Source organism: Paroedura picta, chromosome 18, assembly GCF_049243985.1.
Source record: "Paroedura picta isolate Pp20150507F chromosome 18, Ppicta_v3.0, whole genome shotgun sequence".
Taxonomy (NCBI): domain Eukaryota; kingdom Metazoa; phylum Chordata; class Lepidosauria; order Squamata; family Gekkonidae; genus Paroedura; species Paroedura picta.
In genome coordinates, this window is record NC_135386.1 from 4,650,176 (window position 1) to 4,667,500 (window position 17,325).

A 17,325-nucleotide genomic window follows, 5' to 3' on the forward strand; every position below is an offset into this window, starting at 1 on the left:
AAAGCAACAACATCCAAATTATTATTCCTAATTTCCATGCTACATTCAAACACGCTGCACCATAACCCCTGGCAAATATCTGGCCACCTGTACAACAACTTGGTACTCTACGTCTCTTAATAACTGAGAAATATTCTTATTTGGGGGAATTCAAAACTAAGTGACGGAAGAATTTAACTTTGATGATAAATCTGAAAATACAAGATGATCTAAAACTATACAGTCATGTAAAAGAAGAGTGCTAGCTGGGGACATCCGAAGGTACAAGAAGAAGAAGAAGAAGAAGAGGAAGAGGAAGAGGAAGAGGAAGAAGAATTGGTTCTTATATGCCGCTTTTCCTACCCGAAGGAGGCTCAAAGCGGCTTACAGTCGCCTTCCCATTCATCTCCCCACAACAGATACCCTGTGGGGTAGGTGAGGCTGAGAGAGCCCTGATATCACTGCCCGGTCAGAAAAGTTTTCTCAGTGCCGTGGCGAGCCCGAGGTCGCCCAGCTGGTTACATGTGGGGGAGTGCAGAATCGAACCCGGCATGCCAGATTAGAAGTCCGCACTCCTAACCACTACACCAAACTGGCTCTCACTACACCAAACTGGCTAACCACTACCGCCCTCTATGTTCACAGAGCAAAATTCAAACGTGTAAACCAACCCCCCTCCATCCCTAGTTAATTGTCTCAAAGTACCCTGAACATACATTGGTCAATATTACTCTTGTTTCAGAAATACTGAGGCAAAATGCAGCTCGCAACATTGATTGATTCTGCTTACCCAAGTTTTCAATAGTGTAATATCGTTGCTTGTAATCCACCTTGATGGTCTGTGCATGAGGGCTCCCTACACCGTAGCCGATCGCGTAGCCTCGGACCACGATATTCTGGTTTTCGGGGGGCGTCCAGCTCACGACGATGCTGGTCACGAGTGGACGGACGTGTAGGGAACTCGGGACGTCTGGAACGCGGGATTCTGCAAGCAGGAGGAAAAGGCTCTTTAAACCGTCTAACGGGAACAAAACTATGAAGTTTGAAGTACTGCGTCACGTTGAGACAAGTTCGCACGGTACTAAACTGAGGCCAGCCTATTGTGTTTTAGTTGCGTTATGGCACGAGAAGAGTCACTGGAAAAGGCAACAGCCCTAGGAAAAGTTGAAGGCGGGAGGAAAAGAGGGAAACCCAACAGAAGGACTCAGCCACAGCAGCCACGACTCTCTGTTTGCAAGATCGTTGAGCAAGACTGTTAAGGAGACGATGTTTTGGATGTCGTTAATTCATAGGGCCATCATGAGTCGGACACGACTTGAGCACCTTTAATACACCCCCCTAGCTGAAGCGGTGCTAATTCAATTACGGCTTAGCAGCGCACAAGAAGGGAAGGGGCCGGCCCTGCTTGCCCTATTTTTCCTTCTTAGGGCTGCATTTTGAGGTCTTTACACCGACAAAAAAAACATGTCCTCAAACGCTCACTGACGGTTCGCAGGCATACCATCAAGGTCGCTCTCAAAGGTTTCCGCCGACACCCAGTCGGTTGACGGTCCGGTGCCGTTGGCCGTTAAGGCGGCGACCCGGAAGCTGTACTCTGTGCCGCGCTCGAGACCTGGTGTAAGAATGCACAGCGTTAAAATACGGTTTCCCAGAGCAACCAGGGCTCCTAGTCCGAACATCAGCTGTCTCCAACAATCGCCCGCAAGCAGGAAACCAAACAAGTAGCTAAGGGAAGAGTGTATGGCAGTGATAGAGTCTCAAGCTAACCTGACACGGATCCAACTTAGCTAACAGCTTTCCATTTTGACCTTTGGCCTCTGGAGCATAACCAGAGGCTACCAGCAGTAGACTGCCAGGCTTGCAGCAAGATTCCAGCAGACGTAATTGACACAAATTGTTATTTGTCAGGCCGATGCTACAAGGTGCTGACAACACAAGGACTTCCCCCGCAGGCCAGTGGCCAAGCAGCAAGAGAGTTGTCCGCAGCTGAGAAAAAGTTTGCTCTCCAGATTATTAATATTTCCTATATCGGAGCGCATAGTCAAAATAGGCCACAATTTTTAAAAACAGCCAGCATCCCCTATCAATTCAGCCAGCAGACCCCACGCTGATCCTGTGGGGAGAGTTCTCCCTGCAGGGTTGGTTGCTCTTGGGTTTACAGGGGCCCCAAAAGAAGAAGACGAAGAAGAGTTGGTTCTTATATGCCGCTTTTCCCTACCCGAAGGAGGCTCAAAGCGGCTTACCGTCGCCTTCCCTTTCCTCTCCCCACAACAGACACCCTGTGAGGTGGGTGAGGCTGAGAGAGCCCTGATATTCCTGCTCAGTCAGAACAGTTTTATCAGTGCCATGGTGAGCCCAAGGTCACCCAGCTGGCTGCACGTGGGGGAGCGCAGAATCGAACCCGGCATGCCAGATTAGAAGTCCGCACTCCTAACCACCACACCAAACTGGCTCTCAGAGAGGTTTGGCTGCTGCTCTCCCCCCCCCCCCCCCGTTTCTAGCTCTTTCTGAAAAGCGACTTCCGATCCACTCACCTTCAATCAGCTGAGAAAGTTGTGTCCCGACAATGCTCTCGGTCACATCACTTTTGCGGGTCACTTTTCGGTAGCGAATCTTATAGCCAGTGATCTGCCCGTTGTGAGTCCCCACAGGAGGGGGCTGCCAATGCATCATTATGCTCTATGGAATTTAGGAGACATTGCACATCCTTCGTGTTAAACTTCCCGAGTTTGGGTTGCTTTATCAACCGAAACAAGCATTGATTCAATGAATATTTTATGTCCCCTTTTTTTTTTTTGTTTTAAGCGTGTACATCAATACTCCTAATGCGGCGGTGCACACTCTGTGGTTCACAAATCACAAATCACCATCCACCAAAACAGCCATGTTTACTTCCATCCCTGGCATGATGGTTTCTCCTAAGGGAGGCTGGCAGCTTATTTGTTCCCCTGGAATAAGCCCTGCGGGGCAAGGGTCTTCCCCGTCTACCTGAAGCCTGAGACAAGAGCTACCTTGGGCAATGGTGCTCAGAAGAGCCACAGGCGATGTCAGATAGCCACATGTGCCACAGAGCATCACAGCTCTAATGTACATCTCTGAAATTTAAACCCATTGTCCAAAATAGTCCAATTTGATCACCATATCAACCCCTCTCCTAAGTAAGCAGGTGGTGATGGAAAATTTGAAAGCACTAGTACATATAAAACCTAAATTCTCTCTTCCTTACTCATTATTTTTCCTCTCCTGCCTGTCTTTGGCGTTACACTGAAGCAGAGAACACCTCTACCTAGCAGTGATGGCCAGGATGAATGAGACCGGCAACATCTGCTTCCATTTCAAACATTCTAACTTGAAATGTGCCCAAGAGATGACAAAAATGGACACACCTGAAAGCACCCGGCTGATAAATATTTGAAGACAAAAAGTCTTGCCCTTCACAGGCTCAGCGTTTAGTGAAGCATTAAAACCTATTTATTAAAACGTTTCTATGCTGCCTGTTTTTGTGGTTCAAGGCGGCTTACGAAGCTAGCTAAAACTTTTCCCCTTCAAGAAGAAACAAAGTGGCAAATGCCCAATCTTTCTCTCCATCACCCCTTAAAAACACCTGCCATTCAAATCTTCTCGGCTTAGGGCGATAAAATAAATCTCCAGTCTGATATGGATATCATGGAAGGTCCTCATGAGAATAAGCGTGAAAACAGATTCAAGAGCTGGGCTCTTTCTGCCTTTCGTCCATGACAATAACAAAAAAGGAGGCATCTTACCCTGGAGTTTTGCACTTCCAGTGACAGATTCTGAGGGGCAGCACTGGGAACTGGAAACAGTAAAGAAGTTATTCAAAACCAATTCAGAAGGGTGGCTCACACAGCAGAGGTATATATACGGATATGATCTATGGAAAGCATGAGATAGCTAAAGGGGACTCTTTGTAAAATATAAGCAAAAACACAAACTGAACCTTACGTGTGGGAAACTATATGACTTCAGAGGAAACAGGCCCCCTACGTAGACTGGAGGCATATAACTCCAACCATGTAACCAAACTAAGCAGCTCAGGCCCTGATGGCTGCATGGTGAAGAAACAGTCTGGGAAAACTCCACGTAAACTCTGTGAGCAACTTGGAAAAAAGGGTGGTGGATAGAATATATAATGATGAAAACACAGATTGCATTCAAGTGGCACAATAAACCAGAGCCTTAAACTACGGCTGCTGGTGGAGATAAACTGGGATTCTAAACCGTGGTTTGTACCTGACTTGTAAACCGTAGTTTATTATTGAGGTTTGTCATGACATCGGAATACAGGAATCTTTATTAGTTGAACAGTTCTGCCCCTTTTAGCCCCCTGCATACAGAGAAGGTATGTGTGGCCTCTCCAAGGAGGAACATGCTTCAAAGTGCAATCCTACATAGTCACTCCCGTCCAAGACAAGGGGGTTGAATAAACTCTTGATAAACTCTACATAGGATTGCACTGTCAGAAACATATGCCTCTCCCCAAGAGGAAATTTAAAGGGATAGGGGAGGGGGGGAAATTAAAAAAAAAAATGTTAAGAACGCAGCAAATCAAGCTGACGATCAATCGAGAGTAAAAAGGGAGGCTGGGCTGAGGTTTCTCAAACTCCACACTACCACTAAAGGCCAGGGACTAATAACAAGTAGCTGAGCGATAAACTGTAGTTTATTGTGAAGTCTGAATGCATCTTTTTCTTTTTTTCTGGGGAAAACCCCTTTTAAATCAACAACTGATTTAGATGTGATCCGAAAGCTACATATAGAGGTTCTCAGACTCTCTTTAAAAAGGTTCATCGATCCGTTTGAAACATTTACTTTTACAGTTTTTTAAAAAATAGAACTACCTGTTCTCAGAAGAGTTCACCTGTATGAGTTACCATTTGAGGCTTGCCTTCTTCTAGTCAAGAGGCATACCCGATAAAGTGAATCATGCAGATATTACACAGACAGCCCTTTTAGAGGGCAGGTCGTTCTGCTGAGTTTTTGAATCGCGAGTAATTGGATCCAGTCCCCGGAGGTGCAAAGATGAGGCAGAAATATTTAGCCCTAGTAGGGGCTCAACTGAATGAGGCTAAGCCCAAACAGAGACCATATAACCTCATCCATTCGGTGCGGCCGTCTCAGGCTCCATTCATGGTTTCATTAATTCACTTCTTGTGGCCCTATCAGCATTTCCCTCTCCGCATACCGGCGTGCCTGGCACACAATATGAAAAACACACACAGAGGCTGCGCTACTTGGCTGGAACTTATATGTTGCCACCGCAATCTAAAGAAGCGCAAATAAAGAAGCAGCTACAGGTTCTGCAGCAGGATGCACGGGCCTCTAAGGAAAGACCGCGTGAATGTGCTGACAGGCATGCAACGCGCACGAGTGTGCTATAATCCCGGCAAAGGCCGTTTGCCACCTTCCAAACCGGTTCGAGCCAAAGCTTTCCAAGCAGCTCACGACAGCACAGAACAAGATAAGGGCTCCGACCGTCAAAAAGCATAAGCACAAAGGATCTGTATAAATTCAAGCTGCACACCAAACACAAGCAAAAAAATACATATATATATAAGCCTGTCGGACAAGCTAAATCTTCACAGTCCTCCTGAAACGCAATGAGGAGTGAGCTTGGCAGGCCTCTCTAGGGAGGGAGCAACCACTGAGAAAGGCCTGTTCCGTCGGAACCACCCACCTTGGATCAGAAGATGGGGCACTTTAAGCGCGGCCTCGTCAGGTGATCTATGCGTACACAAGGAGGCAGCCAGAGGTCATGCGTTAGTAGGGAAGCAACCCCACTCTTTTTACACACATTTACACATTATGCTTCCGTGGGGATCGAGGCATAGGCAGAATTCACTCTCATCTGAGCCAGCCCTTAAGGCAGACTTGTACGCTGGTGCGTCGGCTCTAATGCGTGCCAAAAATGTTTAATTCAGGAGAGTCGTTGACAAAACACAATATATACAAAGCTCTGCCGCTTCGGAGCCCTCGCCAAAAATCATCTAATCAAAATAGATTATTTAAACCCCGGCTCTCCTTGGTAACACGAGGAATGAGAGTCAGGAGGAAAAGAGGCCTTAGAGGCAAGCCTGCCTTGTCACCTCTAAAACGGGGGGGTGGAAAGGCAGGCTTTTTAAAAAAGAGAGAATGCAAAAATAAAGGACTTGGAAGAAGAGAGCTAAACCTTGCTTTCACTCCCGCCTCACTGCGCTCTGTGGTTTTCAGCACTTTTCCTTCCACCGGGCTCATCTAGTATCAAAGCTGAGTTGGAAGAAAATACTGGAACCTACAGACACAAGGTCATTTGAGGGAGGAGGCAGGGTTCAGACTCCCTGGACGGCACACTGTGCTTTGAAAAACAGCGCTTGAGATATGGCTATAAAGATGTTATTATTATCCATTAAATTTATATACCGCCCTCCCGATATGGTTTAGGGCAATGCACATTAATACGTATAGACTCCCCCACCCTCCCCAAATACCAGTTAACCAGAAGAGAATACAGATGGTATTATAGTGGCAACTTTTAAAAGACCAGCAAAAGGATGAAAGCATTTCCAGACTGTCTTTGGTAGCAGTTTTTAAAGCCGAGTTTGTTGTGCTTTGATTCTTCTTGTTTTTTTGTGCTTTGATGCCACCACCCAGGCTAGTAAAGCAAACACGGCATGAAAACTTTTGTTTGGCTGACAACCACCACTTAACTTTCAGAATATTAGTATAATATAGACAACACAACATTTTTTAATCAATTTTTTTAGGGCTAAGTGAAAAGGGATTTTTTCAAACATTTAGGATTTTTCTGACCCTCTTCTTGCTGAAACATTTTTTCCAGCCTTACGAAACCCCAATTTGCAGATTTTTCCATCCACACGGGGAGATGTATTAAGATTTATATGCCAAAATCAACTTTGCAAGGAAAAAAACCCAATTTAAATGAAAAATGACAATGGACTGCCATTGAAAAGATGCTCACCATCAGACAAAGTTCGAACAATGACATCTTGCGTTGAAACTCCAGGGCCATGTTTATTGTAGGCCACCACTCGGAAACTATACTCTGTATATTTCTTCAAGCTATTGATTGTGTAGGAAAGGCCTCCGACATCAATGTCCTGAGTTTGAAAAGAGGCAAACATTGCAGTCTTTTATAACAAGTATTTTATAACTGGGATGCATTCTCCTAATGCTACTGTTCTCATTACTCTATTCGTTTTTGGGATGAAACATCAGCATGCAGAGACAAACGCTCTTCCACTAATTAGAGGCATTGCCTGGATCTGAGAGACGATCTCAGAAAAGTGCTCTGGAATATTAAACCCAAGTTAGAGGTCAAGGACCACAACCGTGGCTTGGGTGGCTCTGTAAGCCCAGAGGAGAGGATCTGGCCGGCACAGTTTTCTTCTCATTCTGCCACTTCCTTAGTAGCAGTGCCTCTCTCTCTTGGCCTACAGCATCCTCTTACTCCTCTCTTTCCAAGCATCCGTGGAATGTTGCCAGATCCTTTAGGGTCTGGTTCTTGAACTGAAGGAACCTCATCACCATGGGAGTGTTCCATATAGTTGCCAGTGTAGCCACCAACTCTTCTGTAACGTCTTTCTAACCAATCTCATCAACCGCGAAATGTGAAGTCTCAGTGAATGATACATTTTCTTCTCGTTTGGAAGTTCCCTTTTGTTTCAGTGGGTCTTGTACTGGCCGCTGGTGCTTCAGAGTCATCCCCCCTCCCCTTCTGTTAGGGATTCGTTATTAGAGTTACGACCGGGTTATTAGGGTTACCGCCATTAGGGCTGCTTATCTAGTCAACTAAAAACACTAATGAAAACTGTTACTGCTAAATGCTCAGGCATCAGTGAAAACAATGGAATCTAGTGGTTTCATAAAGGCATATGAAAGTTCCCTTGATTGATCTCAGTGGGCCTCGACTGCTGCTTCAGTTCAAAACATGATACTTCTGAGAATGGAGCAAGCCAAGCAATGACAATAAGCTCATTGGTTGCCAGATGATAAAACAACATCTCTGTAGCCGCTAGAATGATGCACAGATTTACAGAAATGATAAACTAGGACAAAAGCTGCAATTTCACGATGGTTGTACTGGGAGGCTAGAGTTCGGTTGCCTTGCGAACTATCAAGAAGAAATTGTTCATCAAACCTGTTCATTGTCCATCTCCTTCTCCATGTAGTATAATTTGTAATTCTGGATTTCACCGTTGCCAGACAAGGGTGTGGCCCAACTGACAGTGACTGAGGTGGGCGAGTTGGCATACGCTCGAATGTTAGGGGCCGGGCCGGGAAGCTGAACTGGAAAATAATCCAAGAGGTGTCATAAGTTTATTCAGGCCTTTCCACGGCTAACTTGGAGCAAAGGGCTCCAAGGAAACAAATCATGCTAGGAGAATGCAACAGGGAAAGAAGCAGAGATATGAATGCTGGAAAGGGAAGACCCTCTTGGACTTATGACTAACAGAGCGCTAAGTCCAAGCTCTGACTACCATGCTTAGCAGACATGTCTGCTGAAGAAACATCTCCAGTCTCTCCACATCTCCAGTCAGGGTTTAATCATGGCGATGCGCCTGAAAAGCTGCGTCTGGCCATTCATTTGGCCATTTCAACATTAAAACTGACATTAACAACATGCAAGGGAAAAAAGGGAACCTTTACTTTGCAAAAAGCACCGATTACCCTGCTAAGCTTGGAAAAAAGACTTTTGTAAAAACGAAGTTCAAAACAGCATGTCAAAAATGATCAGACTTTCAGGGTTAAGAATGTTCTTAGAAGGCCCGTTTTATTCAAGAATTGCCACAAGTTTCAACTGTGAACAATCTGAGCCCTGGATGTTGATGTGGTTTTGGTTTCAAAACTGGATGTCCATTGAGTTCACTTCCACACTCACAGCTAATCTTCAGGCTTACAGTGAAGATGCTCATCCTATGGTGGCAGCCGCTGCTGAAGTGATTAAAAAAAAAACCTGCACGGTCAATCAGATCTCCAATGGCCAATCAGAAACCTGACTGGGCAAAAGCCCCGCCCACTTTCTCAAAACACTCAGCAGGCAGGAAAGGTCCACAGGTGCCGGGGTGCTCACGGGCACTATTTTGGGGAACCAAACCAATGGGCGATCTAGCCCAGCACTGGTCTAACAGGCGTCACAGAGAAGACCTTCCTTTGCTCAGTCAAAGAGGAGCTTAATGCACAGCTAGTGTCACATACTGAGAAGGAAAACAAGTGTCTGCTATCGTTTGCCAAACGCGGCAAAGTTCAATGCTCACCCTCGGGTTGCGTTGCCACTTTTAGCGGCACCGAACTCTCCCCAGGTCCGTGTTTGTTCTGCGCTACCACTCTGAAAACATAGACCGTCTCAGGCATGAGGTTTTGAATCGTCACTTGCATCTCCCCAGGATGGCTTGTGTTTTCAACACGCTCCCTTTGATTAAAGAAAATTTTTTAAAAAGATGTAAGGGAAATGGGGCACATTAAAAAAAAAAGCACACATTAGTTATGCTAACATGCAACGTTTAATTTTTTTAGAAAAACACCTCCTGGCGTGGTAACTTTATTCAGAGCATGCAGTTCTTTTCATGGAGATGAGGGAAACAGAGGTGATCTCAAACGGCTCTTCTTTTGAACAGACCTCTGGGCACAGGAGATGATGCTGCTGTCAGCCACAGCATGAAACATTCAACAGGACGAGTCCACCCTTCCTCTTGACTAAGCGGTCCTCTGAAGTCCCACAAAGAGGACGGCTCCACAAACGATTACAGCAGGAGATAATTGATAAAGGACAGAGGTTTTTAAGAGACCGGTAAAAACGCAATGCTTTTTATCCCCACAGTCCAGTTGTGAAAGCTGTATAGTGGGTGAAGCACCATTTGTTTTAGCTCTTCTGCAAGGATTCCACTAACGTTCACAGCTCCCCTGAGGAAAGGCCTTGTGTGGCTCACACACGAGGTTTTGGGGACCTCTGAAGAAATCTGTCCATGCATTTTTCTACTGAATGTCTTTGCCCTAACACAGCAGGTCGGTGCTGAGGGTGCAGCTTTCTGAGTGAATCTCAAAGGAGTAGCAACTGTGGAGGACTTCTTATCCCTTTTTAAAGCCCAATCTCTAGATTCATATATTAACATATGAAACTGCCTTCTATTGGATCATCAAGGTCAGTGATGTCTACTCAGACTGACTGTGGCTCTCCAAGGTCCTGGGCAGAGGTCTTTCTTGTCAACAACTCTCTGGTCTTTCTTCTTTTTCTTTCTTCTGTTTAAAGAAAACTGAGAACCGAACCAGGAACCTTCTGCATGCAGCTCTACTACAGAACCATGGTCCTCCTTATAAATAACTGGGGTTGAAGCACCTCTCCAGTTGTGAATCTCCCTCATAAAGGGGGCTCCTTAATAGAAAAGCATTCTTCCCCAAGGGGTGGAGTTCTCTTCCCTAGACTGCAACATGGACTGCTTCTGGGCCAGTCACACCTGCCATGAGGCACATCTAAGAACACTTGAGCCTACATCTCCCCAGCAATGGCCACCAGCTGGATGAAACTTTGGATGATGTTGGATGGCACTTTCAAACTGTAAAGGTCTCCTCTGAGGAAAATACCTGAACCAACCCTGTGATAATCAGGCATAACAATTTCTCTGAGGGAGGCAAGCCTCTTTGCTTCCCTGGAGGCATAAACCATGATCAGCTGATGGGGGGGGGGACGACGACAAAAAATGCTTCATAAAAACTGCCTCAAGGCTGACTGAAGCACCTGTTCCAAAACAATCCAATCCAGAAGAGACTTTCAGAAACCTGCAAGCGTTTTGAGGAACGTACCTGTTGATGGCTTCCTTGGTGTAGAACACGGAGTAGGTGAGGTTGTCCCCCTGTGGGTCTGACGCAGGTGCCCTCCAGGTCAGCTTGATGAACCGTGTGGACACAAGGGACGCCACGACATCCCGAGGGGCAGAAGGCAGAGGTCCGGTTGTTGCTGGTGCTAGATGGTCAGTAGTGGCACTGGTCAGTGAAGTGGGAGGCAATGTTGGGATGGCAACATCTTGTCATGTGCAAACATTGGGGAATATGGAAGGGCAAACACCACGACGATTTAAAGAGAGAACAGGGGAGGGGAAAAAAGAACCAAAAAAAGAAATAAACAAAACCACGATGGGAAACAAAAAACAAAACGAATACAACAAAGAAGGCCATTAAGCTGAAGGCCGGCATGCTGGCCAACAAAGGGAGCTACTAAAAAATTAATGGGGAATATCAAAGGAGACACTATAGGGTAAGCAATCAAGAACCCTCGTTGCAATGGAAGTGGGAAGGGAAGGGTGGAAATCGAGACTCAAGCACCATCTCATAATGGGAACATCAGTGTGACATTTAAGCTTGATTACGCATCTGCTGAATCCGCCGTCAAATTAATGCACTCAATCAAGACTTTCCGTTTCCGTTTGCAAAACTGAAGCATAAATCTGAACCGGGACCCATAACAAACAGCAAATAGACCAGCCCGTTTTCTGGCTGCATCTACTGCAGTGCTGCTTGGTTCCTAAGTGAGTTTGATATGGTTTATTGTGAATATATATACACAGACTCTGAAAAGGCAACAGATTTCCTCCACCTCCTTGGAACCCCCTCTCCAACCAGAAATTTTCACTTCATGACTCATTTACTCCTCATAATTCACACAATATGCTCACCGTCATGCTTTAATACTGCTGCGCGAGATTTTTTTTTTTTATTCCCAAATTGAGGTGCCACCGTGTTAAAAGCAGCACAGTAAAACAGTTCCTGTTAATGCATCTATTGTAAGCCATCTTGAGTACTGGCACCAGCAGATTATGTTATTGGGCCCCAGAATTTGGGGGAAGCAAAAATAAAAAATAATTGAGAATAGGCATCGACTTGCAGAACACAAGCTTGTTCTATTTATTCTGAGCTGCTAATGGCCTAGAAATATTATTTAGTTTGCTTTAAAAAAAAAATCAAAACAGCATTCATTTTAACTCTGAGAAGTGCAGCAGATAGGGCTCACATAATTCCCAAAATACTTTCGTGAAGTAAACATCTGAACCTCCAAAAATGCCAATTTTCATTATGCTTCCAGTCTTCATGAATATAAAGAAATGTTTAACCATGACAGAGTGCTCAATGATATGAGCACCAGAAAGAACCAAACTTCCAAGTTCATTGTCTGTATTTAATTTTCTACACTGAGCACTAACTTTGACACCCGGAACAGATTTATTCAAGACTTGAGCTTTCATGCACATGTACTCTTCCTTGCAAGAAAGCTCACGCCTTGAATAAATCTTTGTGGGTCTTAAAGGTGCCACTGGACTCCAATTTTGTGGGACTACTGCAGACCAACACAGCTACCCACTTGAATCTAATTTGAGACCTTGAACGGTCTGGTTTGTAAAAGACTGGCTTTCCTACAGGGAAACAAGAGACTGTTGAAAATAGATTGTTTGTATGGAAAGCTTGGTAGAAGAAATGTTCTTTCAGATGACAGAAATGCTGCCTACTGTGTCATTATCTATTACCAAGGAATGGCAACTCCATCCTTCACAACATGAACCGCTAACATACAAGCAAAACTGAAATCACTAAGATGGAATTCTAATTATTTTCAGCCACGCTGAGAGGAGAAACATACAGTGAAGAAGAGTTGGTTCTTATATGCCGCTTTTCTCTATCCGAAGGAGTCTCAAAGTGACATTCGCCTTCCCTTTCCTCTCCCCACAACAGGCACCCTGTGAGGTGGGTGAGGCTGAGAGAGCCCTGATATTCCTGCTCGGCCAGAACAGCTTTCTCAGTGCCGTGGCGAGCCCGAGGTCACCCAGCTGGCTGCACGTGGGGAAGTGCAGAATCGAACCCAGCTCGCCAGATTAGAAGTCCGCACTCCTAACCACTACACCAAGCTGGCTCTTCCAGCAGTATGTGTAACCTAACAGAAACATTTTTAAGTGAGGAAACGTAAGCAAACTACTTTTTCAAAAGATTCGTCCACCGACACCTTATGATGAACGAGTATTCCATTTCCCCTATGCAAGATTCTGCTTGTCTACTAGATGGCACAAACTAGCCCTGTTATTACCGTGGTATGAAAAATAAACCTATCCAAGCTCCTATGGGAAGGGGAAAAGGGAAAAGTATGGGAAAGCATATCTAATATAGAATTGGAATGTCATCCATCCGTAGGCCTAAGAACGAAGCAGGAAAAAGAGTCAATCTCTCAAATACAAGTCATCTCCCAGAATACTCTGAATGACAGTGCTAAGGTATTCAGTGAGATGTTTAAATATAGCCTTGGAGAGAATGGGTGCATTCTCATCTGTGCTAGTCAAACATTAAATTAATTAGAAGCTGTTTAAAGGTTTCCAATTAACTAGAAGCTGAAACACAAACACTGATAACGCTATGCCCGGAGGCATAATGACGCGACGATCCAGCACACATTCACTTTGGAGTAAGACCCATGGAACTCCGTACGACTTAGTCCTCGGTAAACAGGGTTGCCAGGTCAGAGTTTGGAAATACCTGAAGTTTGGGCGGGGGAGCAGGACTGGGCCTGAGGAGGGCATGGTTTGGGGAGGAACCTCAGTGGGGTATAATGCCACAGAGCTCACCCTCCAAAGTAGCCATATTCTCCAGTGGAACTGATCTTTGTCATCTGGAGATTGGTTGTTAATTCCAGGAGAATTCCAGTCCCCACTGGGAGGCAGTTTTTCCAAAAACTAACTTACAGGAAAAATGGACTTCCAGGATTTCTGCGAATCTTTCAATGCCATCTAAGTGTCATATACGCAGACATGTATCCACTTAAAGACTCTTGAGGAAACAAAAACAGCCCAGGGCCACGTTAATTTGCAATCCGCTCTTCCTTTTTTTGGCTTCTAAATGCTAATCTATCAGAGGATTATTATACTGCATGAAACTAAAAGCTCCTTTAGATAACTGCTATGGCTCTCTAGCCAATAACTGCCGTCCGGGGACTGATCTTACAGAACAGTGGATTCAATAAAAACTAATTATTAAGCTGAAGATATTTGGCTACAAATGGGAAATCTGCAGCATTTTATTGTGTTGTAATTTTTAATTAGTTGTAAGCTGCTTTAAGTGTTGGGTTAGTGGAAATGTGGCCTAGGAGTTTTTGGAAAGAAAAGCCTTAGAAGCTGTAACACAAAGACAGATGCTTTATCGTGAGATGCTGGAAACAAAATACCAATGTAGGCAAATGCCACATATGCAATCCGGTGTGTAGATAGTAGGTATCTAGTCAATATCTTTTGCAGCCCTTTTTGATTACGCACAAGAAATACACCAAAGCATAAGTGGCGTGTTCGGGAAAAAGTACAGAGTAGATGATTATTGCTATATGACTCTCTTTCCACTGTTCAAAAATACTGCACAGGACATCCAGGGCAGATGTAATATTAGGTGAAGCAAAAAGTAGGAATTTTAGAGATCATTGAGGATACAGAGAAATAGCTACTCTCTCTCCTCCTCTTAGAAGCACGCCCAAAGAAGCCGTCTAACTTGCAAGCTGGTATATGGCTCATCGGTTCACCCTTTGCAACTGGTTGCTTATCTGGGCTTTTACCAGCTCTCACGAGTGATCCATTTGCATGAAAAATACAACACAAGGGATCGTTCAAAATGCAGTGGCCATGTCTCCATGGCAGTTGCTGCTATAAGGATTGTGCAAGTTCTCACCGAGTGATGTGCGGCTCATGTGAGTCAATGGCCTGCAGCAGCTATTAAATGCTCTAATAAGCAGCCCCTAATTGTACTCTCGTTACAAACAAAAGTTATCGCCTTTGCCTTTCTTTTTGGTAATCGACTGTTACATTGCAGGGAACAGATAACGTTCAATTAAACTATGGAAAGATTCTCAAAACACTCTTGAGCCATGGCCTGTTCCCAACTAGCTGTGGAGGCCATCAGCTCTATCGGAACTGGCTGCAGAATCCCGCATAGGACCGCACTGTTAAACAACCAAAGAACCTCTCCTATGGAAACTGGTAGCCATTTTGCCAAGTTTGCCAGGTCTGATAATAAGGCTGCTTGTTTTGGGACGTCAAATGTCCCGATCGATTCACAGATCTTACCAACCACTTTAATCCAATCTCAGCTATAATCGCTCACTTATGCATCTTGACGCTGACTGGCCCTTCGTGGCAACCAATATGTAATGGTTGAGAATGTTTTGTTGGATTGTATCAGAAGAAGTATGCATGCACGTGAAAGGTTATGCCCAGAATTCAACTTTGCTGGTCATAATGGTGCTGTTGGTTTCAAACTTTGTTCCTCCAGTAGATATGGGGACATGACACACCATCTATTTGATTATAAACTATATCCCCAGGAATATAGTTTATATTGCCAGCTACCATTACTCTTCCAGTCATGGCTCAAGATTTATTGATCGGAGAAGCAAGCTCAGGGGAGGGGAGGGGAGGGGAGGGGAGGGGAGGGGAGGAGAGGAGAGGAGAGGAGAGGAGAGGAGAGGAGAGGAGAGGAGAGGAGAGGAGAGGAGAGGAGAGGAGAGGAGAGGAGAGGAGAGGAGAGGAGAGGAGAGGAGAGGAGAGGAGAGGAGAGGAGAGGAGAGGAGAGGAGAGGAGAGGAGAGGAGAGCCTTGATGGAATATTCTAGTCGCCCATTCTTGATGAAGAACTCAGTGAATGGCTCCCCCTGCCTTCCTCCTATTTATTTTAAAATTTTACTAGCTGCCTTTGTCGTTTCTGGAACTCAAGGCAGCTTACAATATTTTATTTAAAAATAAATTGCTCTGGATTTTACTTTTTTCCTCCTGCTTGGACTACTTAGGTTTTCGCAATGCAAGTAGAAAATTTAAGGCACCCTCATTTTTTTTTTTAACAAAAATAATGTTTCGACTGCCGTACGGTAACAATGTGCTTTCCTGCATACTGACCAAGTCCGGTGAGCGTACAACTACAGCGTTTTGGCAAGGAAGGTGTTTTCAATTTTTCCAATGTAAGCTTTTAAAGGAAATCATAAAACTATGATTAAAAACACTCCCGCCCATCCTCATGACACGCTTTGCTTTAAAGGAAGTCATTTCATTGTTTTTTCCCCTGTCGTGTCCAATAATCCACAAAGATATGCCACGGCCAAGGCATCAGAAACAAAGAATTCAAAAAGCAAAGCAAGTTTTCCTATCGTTCCAGCCCGTTATAGGAAATACACTGCTGTTAACATAAAAGCGTTACAAAAGGCAGACTTCTGGTTTTGCTCAGAAACCAATAAAGGGAAACCAAACATTATTATCTCTTTCCCTCAGAGGATACAAACCCAATGCTGCAGCTAGAATGAACTCCATCGGAAATTATACAATCCAATAGGAAAGAGACAGTAAATAGTGTTTCATTAAAATGTGTTCTTTAATGCTATTTCCTAAAGATTACCAAAACCTAATATAAACTCCTCATGGTATGCAAGATCCAAACTGCTCCGTGAATACAAATCTCCCAAAATTTAATTTTTACACAGCGATCTTTGGAATCTTCAGAAGTATGGGTGACCCCCTTCCCCCCCCCAAAAAAAAGCAGGCAACTGATTTAGAATACAAAGTAAACTCAAAAATAAAATAGTTCTTTAAAATCATGATATATTCACATATATCTTTGATTTGCCGAGATCTCCTATTACAACTGACCCCCATGTGACAAAAATCAGTTCTCCTGGAGAAAATGGCTGATTTGAAGGGTGGTCACTGCCCTCCCCAAATGGTGCCTGTTGAGGTCCCTCCCCTCCCCCAAATGGTGCCGTCTCCGAGCTCCGAACCTCAAAACTCCAGGAATTCCCCATCCAGAGCTGGCATCCAGAGTGTGCTATTGCACCCACAAACACACACAAATGGTTCTACTCCCTATGGAACCTTAAACCGATAGATCAAATCACCTCTGTTTTCCTAATTAGAACTGTAATGTTTATCAGACAATACAAAGGAGTGTCACACTCTTTGACCTCACACTTTTTCTGGCTTCATATTCTACAAATGACCCGTTTTGCATAAAGGGGAAAGGAAAGCAGGGGAAACTGAGGGAAACCTGCACATTTTACCCAGTTAAATTTAAAACCATTCAACAGATTCTCACAGAACGATTAAAAGCACACACTAATAGACTACCCAATATTTTGAAATCATTTCGGCTTCCAAACTAACAAATGAAAGGGACAGATCCAGCATTTAAGGAAGCCATGGCCTTCAGTTTGCAAGACTGTTACCTACAAGAGCAAAAGGTCATTAATTCCTACGGTCTTGATGGGCCCTTAACACATGGTCCCGTACCACCCCACACATCAGAGTAACTGGTAGACATACTTGCTTGCATC

The 17,325-nt window shown here is 44.6% G+C and overlaps 1 protein-coding gene across 10 annotated transcripts in view; it reads right to left on the reverse strand.

Moving 5' to 3' along the window:
- Nucleotides 1-17,325, reverse strand: part of NEO1 (neogenin 1) — a 95,408-nt gene that overhangs the window by 26,968 nt on the left and 51,115 nt on the right. For 5 of the 10 annotated variants that reach the window (XM_077317484.1, XM_077317477.1, XM_077317482.1 and 2 more), the window contains exons 8-15: nucleotides 10,795-10,954; nucleotides 9,252-9,406; nucleotides 8,135-8,283; nucleotides 6,956-7,094; nucleotides 3,744-3,793; nucleotides 2,514-2,658; nucleotides 1,481-1,591; nucleotides 770-964 (exon numbers count right to left, since the gene is read on the reverse strand). In XM_077317484.1, the coding sequence (XP_077173599.1) occupies nucleotides 770-964; nucleotides 1,481-1,591; nucleotides 2,514-2,658; nucleotides 3,744-3,793; nucleotides 6,956-7,094; nucleotides 8,135-8,283; nucleotides 9,252-9,406; nucleotides 10,795-10,954 (1,104 nt within the window). Of the gene's footprint in view, nucleotides 1-769; nucleotides 965-1,480; nucleotides 1,592-2,513; nucleotides 2,659-3,743; nucleotides 3,794-6,955; nucleotides 7,095-8,134; nucleotides 8,284-9,251; nucleotides 9,407-10,794; nucleotides 11,015-17,325 lie in introns of all 10 variants that reach the window. The other 5 variants (XM_077317483.1, XM_077317474.1, XM_077317478.1 and 2 more) reach the window with 1 other exon arrangement.